The sequence below is a fragment of the Ranitomeya imitator genome, chromosome 1 (genome assembly GCF_032444005.1).
Source record: "Ranitomeya imitator isolate aRanImi1 chromosome 1, aRanImi1.pri, whole genome shotgun sequence".
Classification (NCBI taxonomy): domain Eukaryota; kingdom Metazoa; phylum Chordata; class Amphibia; order Anura; family Dendrobatidae; genus Ranitomeya; species Ranitomeya imitator.
Genome location: NC_091282.1, coordinates 1,248,645,755 through 1,248,662,895, shown reverse-complemented (window position 1 = coordinate 1,248,662,895; position 17,141 = coordinate 1,248,645,755). Strand labels below are relative to the sequence as shown.

General features: G+C 42.7%; 1 protein-coding gene across 1 annotated transcript in view; it reads left to right on the top strand.

Moving 5' to 3' along the window:
• Positions 1 to 16,852: 16,852 nt before the first annotated feature.
• LOC138657428 (vomeronasal type-2 receptor 26-like) overlaps positions 16,853 to 17,141 on the top strand; it is a 54,067-nt gene continuing 53,778 nt past the window's right edge. The window contains exon 1 of the mRNA XM_069745217.1: positions 16,853 to 16,959. Coding sequence (XP_069601318.1) covers positions 16,853 to 16,959 — 107 coding nt within the window. The remainder of the gene's footprint in view (positions 16,960 to 17,141) is intronic.

Sequence of the window (17,141 nt, the reverse complement as noted above, 5' to 3'; positions counted from 1 at the left end):
GGCACAGCTATGGGGAAATATGAATGCTGCAGAGCACTATATGGCACAGCTATGGGGCAATAATGAACGGTGCAGAGCACTATATGGCAGCTATGGGGCAAGAATGATCTATTTTTATTTTTGAAATTCACCGGTAAATGCTGCATTTCCACCCTAGGCTTATACTCGAGTCAATAAGTTTTCCCAGTTTTTTGTGGCAAAATTAGGGGGGTCGGCTTATACTCGGGTCAGCTTATACTCGAGTATATACGGTATCTTGTGTTGCTTAAGTGAATTTCTCTTATTCAGTCATATACTTGGACTACGCCTCAACAAACCTGGGAAACACACATTCGCCAGAAGACTCGCTACACTCATCAGGAGGGCGTTAAACTAGAAGAAGAGGGGACGGGAAGAAAAACATTAGACTCGAACAAAGACGACCCAGGAAAACATACTCAGAAGGGAGGTAAGAACATTTCTAAAACAATCCACAGTGAGGAGATTGGAACAAAACAAAATCCTCTAAACTGCATGCTCGCAAACGCCAGAAGCCTGACAAACAAGATGGAAGAACTAGAAGCAGAAATATCTACAGGTAACTTTGACATAGTGGGAATAACCGAGACATGGTTAGATGAAAGCTATGACTGGGCAGTTAACTTACAGGGTTACAGTCTGTTTAGAAAGGATCGTAAAAATCGGAGAGGAGGAGGGGTTTGTCTCTATGTAAAGTCTTGTCTAAAGTCCACTTTAAGGGAGGATATTAGCGAAGGGAATGAGGATGTCGAGTCCATATGGGTTGAAATTCATGGAGGGAAAAATGGTAACAAAATTCTCATTGGGGTCTGTTACAAACCCCCAAATATAACAGAAAGCATGGAAAGTCTACTTCTAAAGCAGATAGATGAAGCTGCAACCCATAATGAGGTCCTGGTTATGGGGGACTTTAACTACCCGGATATTAACTGGGAAACAGAAACCTGTGAAACCCATAAAGGCAACAGGTTTCTGCTAATAACCAAGAAAAATTATCTTTCACAATTGGTGCAGAATCCAACCAGAGGAGCAGCACTTTTAGACCTAATACTATCTAATAGACCTGACAGAATAACAAATCTGCAGGTGGTTGGGCATTTAGGAAATAGCGACCACAATATTGTGCAGTTTCACCTGTCTTTCACTAGGGGGACTTGTCAGGGAGTCACAAAAACATTGAACTTTAGGAAGGCAAAGTTTGAACAGCTTAGAGATGCCCTTAATCTGGTAGACTGGGACAATATCCTCAGAAATGAGAATACAGATAATAAATGGGAAATGTTTAAGAACATCCTAAATAGGCAGTGTAAGCGGTTTATACCTTGTGGGAATAAAAGGACTAGAAATAGGAAAAACCCAATGTGGCTAAACAAAGAAGTAAGACAGGCAATAAACAGTAAAAAGAAAGCATTTGCACTACTAAAGCAGGATGGCACCATTGAAGCTCTAAAAAACTATAGGGAGAAAAATACTTTATCTAAAAAACTAATTAAAGCTGCCAAAAAGGAAACAGAGAAGCACATTGCTAAGGAGAGTAAAACTAATCCCAAACTGTTCTTCAACTATATCAATAGTAAAAGAATAAAAACTGAAAATGTAGGCCCCTTAAAAAATAGTGAGGAAAGAATGGTTGTAGATGACGAGGAAAAAGCTAACATATTAAACACCTTCTTCTCCACGGTATTCACGGTGGAAAATGAAATGCTAGGTGAAATCCCAAGAAACAATGAAAACCCTATATTAAGAGTCACCAATCTAACCCAAGAAGAGGTGCGAAACCGGCTAAATAAGATTAAAATAGATAAATCTCCGGGTCCGGATGGCATACACCCACGAGTACTAAGAGAACTAAGTAATGTAATAGATAAACCATTATTTCTTATTTTTAGTGACTCTATAGCGACAGGGTCTGTTCCGCAGGACTGGCGCATAGCAAATGTGGTGCCAATATTCAAAAAGGGCTCTAAAAGTGAACCTGGAAATTATAGGCCAGTAAGTCTAACCTCTATTGTTGGTAAAATATTTGAAGGGTTTCTGAGGGATGTTATTCTGGATTATCTCAATGAGAATAACTGTTTAACTCCATATCAGCATGGGTTTATGAGAAATCGCTCCTGTCAAACCAATCTAATCAGTTTTTATGAAGAGGTAAGCTATAGACTGGACCACGGTGAGTCATTGGACGTGGTATATCTCGATTTTTCCAAAGCGTTTGATACCGTGCCGCACAAGAGGTTGGTACACAAAATGAGAATGCTTGGTCTGGGGGAAAATGTGTGTAAATGGGTTAGTAACTGGCTTAGTGATAGAAAGCAGAGGGTGGTTATAAATGGTATAGTCTCTAACTGGGTCGCTGTGACCAGTGGGGTACCGCAGGGGTCAGTATTGGGACCTGTTCTCTTCAACATATTCATTAATGATCTGGTAGAAGGTTTACACAGTAAAATATCGATATTTGCAGATGATACAAAACTATGTAAAGCAGTTAATACAAGAGAAGATAGTATTCTGCTACAGATGGATCTGGATAAGTTGGAAACTTGGGCTGAAAGGTGGCAGATGAGGTTTAACAATGATAAATGTAAGGTTATACACATGGGAAGAGGGAATCAATATCACCATTACACACTGAACGGGAAACCACTGGGTAAATCTGACAGGGAGAAGGACTTGGGGATCCTAGTTAATGATAAACTTACCTGGAGCAGCCAGTGCCAGGCAGCAGCTGCCAAGGCAAACAGGATCATGGGGTGCATTAAAAGAGGTCTGGATACACATGATGAGAGCATTATACTGCCTCTGTACAAATCCCTAGTTAGACCGCACATGGAGTACTGTGTCCAGTTTTGGGCACCGGTGCTCAGGAAGGATATAATGGAACTAGAGAGAGTACAAAGGAGGGCAACAAAATTAATAAAGGGGATGGGAGAACTACAATACCCAGATAGATTAGCGAAATTAGGATTATTTAGTCTAGAAAAAAGATGACTGAGGGGCGATCTAATAACCATGTATAAGTATATAAGGGGACAATACAAATATCTCGCTGAGGATCTGTTTATACCAAGGAAGGTGACGGGCACAAGGGGGCATTCTTTGCGTCTGGAGGAGAGAAGGTTTTTCCACCAACATAGAAGAGGATTCTTTACTGTTAGGGCAGTGAGAATCTGGAATTGCTTGCCTGAGGAGGTGGTGATGGCGAACTCAGTCGAGGGGTTCAAGAGAGGCCTGGATGTCTTCCTGGAGCAGAACAATATTGTATCATACAATTATTAGGTTCTGTAGAAGGACGTAGATCTGGGGATTTATTATGATGGAATATAGGCTGAACTGGATGGACAAATGTCTTTTTTCGGCCTTACTAACTATGTTACTATGTTACTATGTTACTTCTTGGTTATGGGAATACTGGTTGGTCCTAATGTTAGGACTGACAGAACGCACCAAATAATAATATTAGAGAATATGAGGTGCGTTCGCAGTCCGGGGTCCACCGTGCAGAGTTGGCACCTGTTGCTGAGTAATGGCAGATGGACGCTTGCTCACACGTGGGTTAGACCTCACCCAGTGTGAATGGAAGCGAACTCCGTTGCTTCACAGAGTCGCCATAAATATGCTGCACCCTGTTAACAGTCACAGGGTGCAGCTGAAAGACACTAGTGGGATCCCTATGAATCACCCCCACTAAACGGGTGATTGGACTCGCTCTGACCCTCGGTGGCTTTTGAGCCCATGCCTGAGGATGCCCTGAGTCACATGCTGAGTTCAAGTGGGAATTCCCACCCTTCACTGACAGGCTGTCAGGAAAGTGCACAGATTGCGCACAGTGCAGTACAGGCGGGCACTGCAAATAGATGCAGAAATGTGTGCTAAGTGTGCAGGTAGCACTGCTGAGTGCTAGGTAGCATCCACCATTCGCGAGCAGTCATCAACACAAGGAATGGGAAAGATTAAGGAGCTTTCATCCATCGACAGACATTCATCTACACACACACATTATCAAGTTTATAATAGCACATGGCCCTGCGGTCATGAGAACCTTTGATAGCTATAGCTCTCAATGACCTTCCTAATGGCCCAATAGGAGCTGCTGCAGGTCCTGAGCGTGTGACCCCCATCTTCCAATGAGAGGTCGTCTTGTGGGCATGCTCAGTATTGGAAAAGCAGGATTTAGTCCTTGAAACGCCTGACCGCTGCTGATTAGTACTGGCCACAAAGGCAGAGCCTGGAGAGGCAGCTGTAACCAAGCGGACATGGTTCGAGAATCCCCTTGTGCAGTGGCAGGAACTCGACTCCTAACATTACCCCCCTCCTAGGGCCCCCTCCCTGGACCTCGCTACCCTCAAAGCCCGCAATGAGCAGTGGAGTCCGAATGTGCTCAACAGGCTCCCAGGTCCTATCTTCTGGGCCATGACCCTTCCCATCCACCCGATAGAATTTTTTGCCGCGTACCACCTTACACCCCATAATAGCATTCACCTCGTAATTGTCCATGAATGAGCCTGATATCCTGGCAGATGATTCGGAAAACCGGAACATGTGAACATGTTTTAGGAGGGACACATGAAAGGTGTCAGTGATACCTAGGCGTGGAGGATGGGCCAACCGATAGACCACAGGGTTGACTTGTTCCAGGATCTTGAAAGGGCCTATGTAGCGAGGTGCAAACTTAGTGGACACAACTCGCAGCCTGATGTTACGGGTGGAGAGCTACACTAAGTCGCCAGGAGCAAAGGTCGGAGCAGGGTGCCGATGTGCATCAGCAGAAACCCTCATTCTCTTCTTGGAGGCCCAAAAGGCATCTTGTGTGCAGTTCCAAATATCACGTGCCTCCACTGCCCAGTCTGCCACCCTAGAATCGATGGATGACAAGGCATGGGCACAGAGACACGCAAATGCTGGCCATAGTTAAGGAGGAATGGGGTCTGCCCGGTGGAGTCGGCTACGGCGTTGTTCAATGCAAACTCCGCCCATGATAGCAAGGATGCCCAGTCATCCTGCCTGGTGGAGACAAAATGTTGCAGGTATGTGACCAGAATCTTGTTGGCTCTCTCTACCAACCCATTCATCTCGGGGTGGTATGCAGAAGAGAGATTCAGCTCAATGCTGAGAAAACGACAGACCTCTCTCCAAAAGCGAGACACAAATTGGGGACCCCGGTCACTGATAATTTTGTCTGTCATACATTGTAAGCAAAAAACATGTTTAATGACCGTGGAAGCGGCACCAAGTGCACCATTTTAAAAAGATGGTCGGTGAATACACAGATAGCGGTGCAGCTACGAGACATGGGTAAGCCCACCACGAAGTCCATCCCGACCATCTCCCAGGGCCTGTCTGCCATCGGCAAGGGGTAAAGTAACCCAGCAGGCCGTTGCCGAGGAGACCTATACTTGGCGCAGGATACACACACCAGAATACAGTCCCCGATGTCACGGGCTATATGTGGCCACCTGTACATCCTCACCAGAAGCTCAAATGTCCTCTTGGTCCCAAAATGTCCTCCCACCCTGAACAAGTGAGCCCAAGAGAGAACCTGCGGTTGCAAATTAGGTGGTACAAAAGTCTTGCCTGGGGGCACAGACTCTAGCGAAATCGGAACCACAGTTCTCAGGCTCTCAGAAGGGACAATAAGCTGAGGCTCTTCTTCTTCCTCCTCTGATGACACAAAGGAGTGAGAGAGAGCATTGGCCTGATTGTTCTTCTCCTCGAAGAGAAAATGGAGAGTAAAGTGGAACTGGGAGAAGAACAGGGACCATCTGGCCTGACGAGAGTTTAGCCACTGGGTGGTTTGTAAATACACCAAATTTTTGTGGCCGGTGAATACTTGGAAAGGGTAGCAAGCCCCCTCCAGAAGATGTCTCCACTCCGAAAAGGCAAATTTCATGGCTAGCAGCTCCCTGTCCTCGATGGAATAATTCCTCTCTGCCGGTGTGATGATCTTGGAGAAGAAGATGCAAAGATGCTTCCAACCTTGAGCATCCTTCTGAAAGAGGACTGCTCCAGCTCTGACAGAAGAGGCACCCGCCTCCATGATAAATGGTTTATCACCATCGGGGCGATGTAAAATGGGAGCGCCAGCTAAGTGTGACTTGATAGAGAGGAAGGCCTTTGAGACTTGCTCCGACCACAACTTGGGATGAGCTCCCTTCTTGGTGAGGGCAACCAAGGGAGCTACCAAAGTTGAAAAGTGGGGAATGAACTGGCAAAAATAGTTGATGAACCCCATAAATTGCTGCACCGCTTTGAGAGAATGGGGTTCTTGCCAGTCCATCACAGCCTGTAGCTTTGCATGATCCATAGTCAATCCTTGGGCAGAGATGATATAGCCAAGGAAAGTCAAAGACTCCTGTTCAAACACACACTTCTCCAACTTGGCATAGAGGGAGTATGCCAATAGGAGGTCGAAGACTTTGCAAACATCTCTCCAATGGGAGTCTATATCTGGAGAGTAGATGAGAATATCATCCAGACAGACTACAACCGAGGTGGAGAACATATCCTGGAAGATATAATTTACAAAGTGTTGGAAAATGGCTAGGGCATTGCAAAGCCCGAAGGGCATCACCAGGTATTCATAGTGCCTATCCCTGGTGTTAAAAGCCATCTTCCATTCGTCCCCCTCACGGATGCGAATCAGGTTGTAAGCTCCCCGCAGATCAAGCTTAGTAAATACCCTCGCTCCCCGCAACCTATCAAAAAACTGGGAAGGCAGCAGCAACCAAGCGAAGAGTATCAGCTTGAGCCAGATGCTGGGGCCGACGTCTCCGCTGAACGGGTTCCACTGCGGCTGTAGGAGAATGGCAGACCGCAGCAGGCATGGTTTGAGATTCCCCCTGTGCAGCGGTGGGAACTCGACTCCTAATACTGTCAAATTAATCTGTATACATTTCTTCAGCTTCAAAAACAGGCAACTCGAATTTCTATATTGTTTGCAACCCTGACTTATACCCATGATACTCTATGTGGCTTTGAACATGTCCAATATTTTCCTAGGATGAGTATTTTGGGGCGAATAGTGTTAGATCAAAATCAGAAATGCAAGTCAATGGGTCCATGAAAATGGTACTTCACTTGGATGACATCTGAGACATCTGAGTGCGGTGCAAATTTCACAGACCAACAGAATGGAGAAGGAGGATAATTTATTTTTTCTCTCAGTCTCTGAAAAAAACTTATACCGCACTGATCAAACTTTAATCAAAATAATTGAACCATTTTTCTCAGATGAAGAGAAATTATTAGTGTGACCCTATCTTGAATGTTATCTCCTTTTTCTAATAGCTTGTCTTTGTGGGACTTGTAGTGTGTAAGGAAAAAACACTAACAATGAGCCACATGCTGCACTGTTGTATGTGTTAGGGCTAGTGGAATGCACCAAGTAAATATAGATGTTTTTATTGTTATTTGTGCGTTCGCAGCCCGGGGTCCACCGTGGAGGAGAACCTGCTGCAAGCAAACGGCGGCACTATATGACGGTAAGGACTAGCTCAGTCAATTCACAGAGTAGCTGTGAAAGCAAAGCACTGTGCCCTGTTAGACTTCACAGAGGCACAGGCTAACTGCCCAAACAGAGAGCAGTCAGTGGTCACGCATGCACAAAAAACTCCTCGCCGTAGGTGCCAGCATTCTAGGGGCTTATTTCAGCCAGGTCCCTGAATACATACAAAAACACAATCTCCTTGCCAGAGGTGCCAGCATTCTAGGGGCTTATTTCAGCCGGGTCCCTGAACACACTCTTACGTGACCACACTGGTGCAAAGCACATAACATAGAACAATAATATCGCATGGCCGTGTGGCCATGCGAGCCTTAAATAGTTACAGCACGTACAGGACCTTCCTAGAAGGACCAATGAGAGGCTGCCACAGAGCATGAGCACCTACAGGACCTTCCTGAAGGACCAATGGCCTTAGCTGCAGTATCTGATCATGTGACCCTCGATCTCCACTGAGAGATCTTACTCTGGGCATGCTCAGAACGAGAAAAACAGGACTTAGTCCCAGAAGCATCTGCTCGCCGCTGCCCAGCACTGACCCCAATGGCAGAAGCAGGAAAAGCTACAGTAACTCTTTGTACAGAGTCAGACTAAGCAAGACGCTGGGACTGACGTCTCCACTGAGCAGGCTCCACTGTGGCAGGAGAAGAATGGGAGACCGCAGCGGAGATGGCCAGAGATTCCCCCTGTGCATAGGTGGGAACTCGACCCCTAACAGTATGTATGAAAATGTTTTATACCTAAATGTTTACATTTTAGTTTTCTTCATAGGCATATTATTCTGATACATAGAAATACATCTCCAAAAATAAAATAGAATAGAATATAAAAGGACAAAAAATGCTGAAATTTGATGTTATTTTGTTTAAAAAAGTTGCTTAAAAATAATGGTGCTAAATCATATTTTTCATTTTACTTCATTAATAAATGTAAAAAAAAATTAATTGCATCAACCTGTAAAATGCAGTGAGCACTTTTTATGGTGATCACTAAATTAAAATGGCGCAAATGGTAACTTTTCTGGTTTAAACCCATTAACTGAAAAACATAGTAACATAGTAACATAGTAACATAGTAACATAGTAACATAGTTAGTAAGGCCGAAAAAAGACATTTGTCCATCCAGTTCAGCCTATATTCCATCATAATAAATCCCCAGATCTACGTCCTTCTACAGAACCTAATAATTGTATGATACAATATTGTTCTGCTCCAGGAAGACATCCAGGCCTCTCTTGAACCCCTCGACTGAGTTCGCCATCACCACCTCCTCAGGCAAGCAATTCCAGATTCTCACTGCCCTAACAGTAAAGAATCCTCTTCTATGTTGGTGGAAAAACCTTCTCTCCTCCAGACGCAAAGAATGCCCCCTTGTGCCCGTCACCTTCCTTGGTATAAACAGATCCTCAGCGAGATATTTGTATTGTCCCCTTATATACTTATACATGGTTATTAGATCGCCCCTCAGTCGTCTTTTTTCTAGACTAAATAATCCTAATTTCGCTAATCTATCTGGGTATTGTAGTTCTCCCATCCCCTTTATTAATTTTGTTGCCCTCCTTTGTACTCTCTCTAGTTCCATTATATCCTTCCTGAGCACCGGTGCCCAAAACTGGACACAGTACTCCATGTGCGGTCTAACTAGGGATTTGTACAGAGGCAGTATAATGCTCTCATCATGTGTATCCAGACCTCTTTTAATGCACCCCATGATCCTGTTTGCCTTGGCAGCTGCTGCCTGGCACTGGCTGCTCCAGGTAAGTTTATCATTAACTAGGATCCCCAAGTCCTTCTCCCTGTCAGATTTACCCAGTGGTTTCCCGTTCAGTGTGTAATGGTGATATTGATTCCCTCTTCCCATGTGTATAACCTTACATTTATCATTGTTAAACCTCATCTGCCACCTTTCAGCCCAAGTTTCCAACTTATCCAGATCCATCTGTAGCAGAATACTATCTTCTCTTGTATTAACTGCTTTACATAGTTTTGTATCATCTGCAAATATCGATATTTTACTGTGTAAACCTTCTACCAGATCATTAATGAATATGTTGAAGAGAACAGGTCCCAATACTGACCCCTGCGGTACCCCACTGGTCACAGCGACCCAGTTAGAGACTATACCATTTATAACCACCCTCTGCTTTCTATCACTAAGCCAGTTACTAACCCATTTACACACATTTTCCCCCAGACCAAGCATTCTCATTTTGTGTACCAACCTCTTGTGCGGCACGGTATCAAACGCTTTGGAAAAATCGAGATATACCACGTCCAATGACTCACCGTGGTCCAGCCTATAGCTTACCTCTTCATAAAAACTGATTAGATTGGTTTGACAGGAGCGATTTCTCATAAACCCATGCTGATATGGAGTTAAACAGTTATTCTCATTGAGATAATCCAGAATAACATCCCTCAGAAACCCTTCAAATATTTTACCAACAATAGAGGTTAGACTTACTGGCCTATAATTTCCAGGTTCACTTTTAGAGCCCTTTTTGAATATTGGCACCACATTTGCTATGCGCCAGTCCTGCGGAACAGACCCTGTCGCTATAGAGTCACTAAAAATAAGAAATAATGGTTTATCTATTACATTACTTAGTTCTCTTAGTACTCGTGGGTGTATGCCATCCGGACCCGGAGATTTATCTATTTTAATCTTATTTAGCCGGTTTCGCACCTCTTCTTGGGTTAGATTGGTGACCCTTAATATAGGGTTTTCATTGTTTCTTGGGATTTCACCTAGCATTTCATTTTCCACCGTGAATACCGTGGAGAAGAAGGTGTTTAATATGTTAGCTTTTTCCTCGTCATCTACAACCATTCTTTCCTCACTATTTTTTAAGGGGCCTACATTTTCAGTTTTTATTCTTTTACTATTGATATAGTTGAAGAACAGTTTGGGATTAGTTTTACTCTCCTTAGCAATGTGCTTCTCTGTTTCCTTTTTGGCAGCTTTAATTAGTTTTTTAGATAAAGTATTTTTCTCCCTATAGTTTTTTAGAGCTTCAATGGTGCCATCCTGCTTTAGTAGTGCAAATGCTTTCTTTTTACTGTTAATTGCCTGTCTTACTTCTTTGTTTAGCCACATTGGGTTTTTCCTATTTCTAGTCCTTTTATTCCCACAAGGTATAAACCGCTTACACTGCCTATTTAGGATGTTCTTAAACATTTCCCATTTATTATCTGTATTCTCATTTCTGAGGATATTGTCCCAGTCTACCAGATTAAGGGCATCTCTAAGCTGTTCAAACTTTGCCTTCCTAAAGTTCAATGTTTTTGTGACTCCTGGACAAGTCCCCCTAGTGAAAGACAGGTGAAACTGTACAATATTGTGGTCGCTATTTCCTAAATGCCCAACCACCTGCAGATTTGTTATTCTGTCAGGTCTATTAGATAGTATTAGGTCTAAAAGTGCTGCTCCTCTGGTTGGATTCTGCACCAATTGTGAAAGATAATTTTTCTTGGTTATTAGCAGAAACCTGTTGCCTTTATGGGTTTCACAGGTTTCTGTTTCCCAGTTAATATCCGGGTAGTTAAAGTCCCCCATAACCAGGACCTCATTATGGGTTGCAGCTTCATCTATCTGCTTTAGAAGTAGACTTTCCATGCTTTCTGTTATATTTGGGGGTTTGTAACAGACCCCAATGAGAATTTTGTTACCATTTTTCCCTCCATGAATTTCAACCCATATGGACTCGACATCCTCATTCCCTTCGCTAATATCCTCCCTTAAAGTGGACTTTAGACAAGACTTTACATAGAGACAAACCCCTCCTCCTCTCCGATTTTTACGATCCTTTCTAAACAGACTGTAACCCTGTAAGTTAACTGCCCAGTCATAGCTTTCATCTAACCATGTCTCGGTTATTCCCACTATGTCAAAGTTACCTGTAGATATTTCTGCTTCTAGTTCTTCCATCTTGTTTGTCAGGCTTCTGGCGTTTGCGAGCATGCAGTTTAGAGGATTTTGTTTTGTTCCAATCTCCTCACTGTGGATTGTTTTAGAAATGTTCTTACCTCCCTTCTGAGTATGTTTTCCTGGGTCGTCTTTGTTCGAGTCTAATGTTTTTCTTCCCGTCCCCTCTTCTTCTAGTTTAACGCCCTCCTGATGAGTGTAGCGAGTCTTCTGGCGAATGTGTGTTTCCCAGGTTTGTTGAGGTGTAGTTCATCTCTGGCGAGGAGTCCATCATACCAGTAATTCACACCGTGGTCCAGGAATCCGAATCCTTGTTGTCTGCACCATCGTCTTAGCCAGTTGTTTGCATCAAGGATCCTGTTCCATCTCCTGGTGCCATGCCCGTCTACTGGAAGGATAGAAGAAAAAACTACCTGTGCATCCAGTTCCTTTACTTTCTTCCCCAACTCTTCAAAGTCCTTGCAGATTGTCGGTAGGTCCTTCCTTGCCGTGTCATTGGTGCCAACATGTATCAGAAGAAATGGGTGGACGTCCTTGGAGCTGAAGAGCTTTGGTATCCTATCGGTCACATCCTTGATCATCGCACCTGGAAGGCAGCATACTTCTCTTGCAGTTATGTCCGGTCTGCAGATGGCTGCTTCGGTGCCTCTCAGTAGTGAGTCTCCCACCACCACCACTCTTCGTTGCTTCTTGGCTGTACTTTTTGCTGTCACTTGTTGCTGTGTGCCCTTTTCTTTTTTGCTTGCTGGTATTGCTTCATTCTTAGGTGTGCCATCTTCATCCTCTACAAAGATTTGATATCGGTTCTTCAGTTGTGTGGTTGGTGATTTCTCCATGGTCTTCTTGCTTCTTTTGGTCACATGCTTCCACTCATCTGCTTTTGGAGGTTCTCTGACACTTTTTGCACCTTCTGTGACCAGTAGAGATGCTTCTGTTCTGTCTAGAAAGTCTTCATTCTCTTTGATGAGTTTCAAAGTTGCTATTCTTTCTTCCAGACCCCGCACCTTTTCTTCTAAAAGGGCCACTAGTCTACACTTCTGACAGGTGAAATTGGATTCTTCTTCTGGTCGATCTGTGAACATGTAGCACATGCTGCAGCTCACCATGTAGGTTGTCACATCTGCCATGTTGCTCCTAGATCCTGCTGACTTGCTGTGTGTTTTCCTTCTTGTGTAATCTACTCAGCCAAGCTCTCTTGCAATAATGTCCTACAGGCAAAAATTCACGCGCCGTAAGGCGCGCGGTTTGGTGATGCTTTCGAAGCAGCTGGTCCCGGCTGTATCCAACGATCTTCTAGCTTAGGGAGACTTCGCTTCTCCCAGAAGGCACCTGGAATATGCAAATTAGCCTCCTGAAGCTTGAATCCCTGGTTTGGTGATGCTTTCGAAGCAGCTGGTCCCGGCTGTATCCAACGATATTCTAGCTTAGGGAGACTTCGCTTCTCCCAGAAGGCACCTGGAATATGCAAATTAGCCTCCTGAAGCTTGAATCCCTGGTTTGGTGATGCTTTCGAAGCAGCTGGTCCCGGCTGTATCCAACGATCTTCTAGCTTAGGGAGACTTCGCTTCTCCCAGAAGGCACCTGGAATATGCAAATTAGCCTCCTGAAGCTTGAATCCCTGGTTTGGTGATGCTTTCGAAGCATTAATTCAATAAAGGATTAATTGAAATTACATTTTTAAAATTGTGATTCATCAATTTAGAAAAAAACATAAAACTGACTTGTCATCTCATAAATGATAAGTTTCATGATCTGTTGATATATAGAATTATGCCCATGCTCACATAGAGCTTTTGGAGCAAATCCATTTAAAAATTCTTTTTTTAAATCTTTCTTAAAAATTGCTTAAAAAATGCCAGTAAAACTCTCTCTACTCATTTCTAAGTTAAGTGCATTCAATTTTCCTATGCATAGTTTTTTTTTCCTAAATAGATTTTCAAAAATGCCTTGTGGAAAAAAATGTGGATGTCACCAAAGTGGCAAAAAATTTAAAATTAAAATTGAAAATGACAAAAAGAACTTGCACACCTTTTGTATAAAATACTTGCACAAGGGTGCAGGATGCTGTGGCCAACATACAAACATATACAGCGGGTGAAATAAGTATTGAACATGTCACCAATTTTCAGTGAAAAAATAATATCATATGGTTCAACTGATGGTTTATGAAAAAGTGCATCATTACCAAAGTGTCTCATTACTAAAGTGCCACACAATAAATATGTCTTGATGGATAAAACTAGCGAGCTGTCTCAAGAAGAGAGATGGGCGATCCCAAACAGAAAACTTCGAGGTTCATACTGAACACCTAGTGTCCGGGCACAGATGCCAAACACGGACTTGTCCAGGAAGTCCATGTTACTGTTTGGGCTCGGCACCCTGAATATCTGCTGTTTCCCGCGCTGTCATCTGTGTGACAGATCGAGAAAAACCGGCGGCTCTGGTCAACAGTAAGTTAGTTTCCGCTGGCCAAAGTGCTGTTGTTCCCATGCTGTCAGGTGTTGGCATGAGCCAATAGCTGTGACTGACAGCAAAGAACTTACAACCAGTCAAAAGTTTTGGCTTATGAGAGAGTACTACTCTCATCAGCTTACTCCTGCTGTTGCTGGTAACAGCGAAAGCAGTCGCAGCTTATGGGAGCATTCATCAGATGGCGTCTGTGCTATAAATAAATAAATGTAAAAAATGATGTGGGGTTTCTTTTACTTTGATTATCAGCTAAGGCAAAATTGACAGCTGGGGCTGCAACCTCCAGCAGTCAGCTTTATCTTAACTGGTTATCAAGAATATAGGGGTCCCACACATCATATTTTAAAAAATGGCTTAGGGTCCACATCATTATTGACAAACAGCCAAGCTATAGCAGACAACTGGGGCTGCTATTCTCAGACTAGTAAGGGGTCATGGATATTGCCCCCTCAACCCCCCAAGCCTAAAAATAGCAGCCTGCAGCAGCCCCAGATTAGGCGCTTCTAATAGGTGCACCAATTCTGGCACTTTTTTCCGGTTCTGCCCTCTTGCTGTGGTGCTGTGGCATGTGGGGTAATATTTGTTAAGTTGATATCAGCTGTTCTATGGCCGTTGACCTCAAGCCCAGGAGTAAGTCATTCTAGTGTATAAGATGCCCCATTACTAACCTAATCATTAGATTATAAAAAAAAAACCCATCTAGAATAAAAATCTTTTAATTGAAATAGTGAGACAGACTTCTTTATTTGAAATAAAACTAAAAAGGTACAGCTATACTCCTTTTATAATTAATCCACTGAAACCCATGTCACCTGTAAAAGACAGGAAATAATAAACAACCATAATACTCACCCTTATGCCTAATCCACTGATGCCCATGTCTCTTGTAAAGGAAGAAAAAAAAATAAACAACAACCAAATCCCTCACTTGTCTGTAGTGAGCATAATCCATATTCATATGTTGCGCTGAGCTCCCATGAGAAAGTTCACTGGAGTGTGTGAAAGTTCTCACGCAGCGAGTGGTGCCTTAAGTGAGGTCACTGTTGTTCTTTAGCTTTGAGCTCCAGTGACCTTTGTCATGGGAGCTCAGCACCAAAGACTGTAGTAGCGTGATTACGGTCCATTTTCTGTGTTAGTTGGCTGACATAGATATCAGTCCCATCCTTGATGTGATCGCTATCCAAATTATCTGGATCTTCGTGGAACAGTTATGGATTATCTTCACGTCTGACAGATAAGGGATATAGTTTATTATTTTTCTTTAATTACAGGGGACATGAATGTCATTGGATTAGGCATAAAGGTAAGTATTATAGTTGTTTAATTATTTTCTGTCTTTTACAGGTGACATTGGCTTCAGTGAATTAGGTGTGAAAGTGAAATTAACGGTGTTTTTTTATTTTTATTTCAAATAAAGGAGCCTTAAAAATAAGAAAGGAGAAAGCAAAACCACTATATAAAGTGCACACCACCAATATATTATGAAAGGGATAAAGCTTTATTGACAACATGAATAAAACATTTAAAAAAAATTCAAGGTGCAGGCAATCATGTATATAGATATATAGATATATAGATATAAACCATATACTGATAGATCAATGCACAATATGGTCACATGTAAACAATTGTTTCTAGCCTCAATTAGTCCTGGAATAGTCCTCAAAGTGGAGGACTACAAAACTGGTACACTTAATGACAGGAGAACCCCCAAATATGAACACACAATAAAGTCCTGGAGCAAATTAGAAATAAAACACTGGTGGCAAGAGCAAGGGACTGCATAAAAATAGCAGCACACAGCTATCTCAATGGGCAAACGCCTATATGTGATACTATATATCAGGAAGGGTACGCAAAGATCATCCCTCAAAAAGGAAAAAAAAATTAAAGGGCGAATGCCTATATGTATGCCGTGGAATGGTTCCCGAAGTGCATGACGGAATCAGCTCACATATCTACCACGGAATGATCAAAAGTCCATCCAAGAGGCCAGTATAGAGGAAGCGAGGCATAGAGGCTGGTAGCCCAACGCGCGTCGCCGTTACAAAACCAGCTTCGTCAGGGGAAGTGTGAACAGTGTTGTCAGTCAGGCTTTAAATACATTGAGTGTGGAAAATCATAGGCAGCATGTGTGTTGCAGCATTCAAGGCCAGAAGTGGAACAGGCAAGGAATATGGAGGTCAAGAGGACGCCTCTGCCCATAGTTGTCTAGTGCGCACGCGCTGGTAAAATAACTATCCCAGGATAACTCCCAGGATCAATACCCTGCTCCATCCAAAAAGGATTTCATTAGCTAAGCCTAAATTCCATCTTTTTTCCAGTTCACATGAGGTCTATTTGGACATCATCCAAAATCGGTAACTGACAAATGAAAATTCATTTTTTTTTTGCTTTATGGCAATTATTATATGGGACAAATAATGTTAGATTTTAATATATTGGACTTTTACGGATGTGGAAATACTGAATAGGTTTATTTTTTTGTATCTTTATTTTGAATGAGGAGAAGGTGGGGATTTTAATTTTTAGTATTTGTTCAACTTTTTCTTTTGCTCCTTACTATTTTTAGTCCCATTTGGGGATTAAAATCTTTATTTATCTGGTTTCTTATTCTATATGTTACTTTACAATGGTATTGCAATACATTGCTAAAATAATTAAAAAAAAAAGATTCCTGTGAAATTTTCGAAATTGCCTGTTGAAGCCACTTCCTCCCACCCTCCTCTGCAACGAAAACTTTAAAAGCTGTCCAGAATAAATAATAATGCAGGCTGCATCAGGAATGTTAATACTTTCAATTCCATTGCCCCGATGACTACAGGAAGAATTGCTGGAAATATTTTAAAGGGAACTTGGCAGCTGATACATGCTGCAAGCTGCCCTTTCCAAGAGCGGCATGTATCAGACATTCTAAAAGAAAAAACATACTACAAAAGCCAATGGAGACCAAACCGAATGGGAGACTAGTTGGATCGGTAGCTGTTCCCCAGCTGATCCTCTTGAGCATAAAGTATTTTCCTGCTTACATATCTCTCACTAGGAGCAGGTAAGGAGAAATGTATCAAGCTGTAATACAAAGGTTCATTGGTTAAATTAAGCTTATAATTTGTAATGTTGCAAATTTACACCAAGCATAGTGAACCATTTAAATGTACTTGTAGGGGGATTCCTGTGGCCCAAACAGAAGGCAGCATGAATTATAGAATGGCTGTATGATTGCAGCCAGGT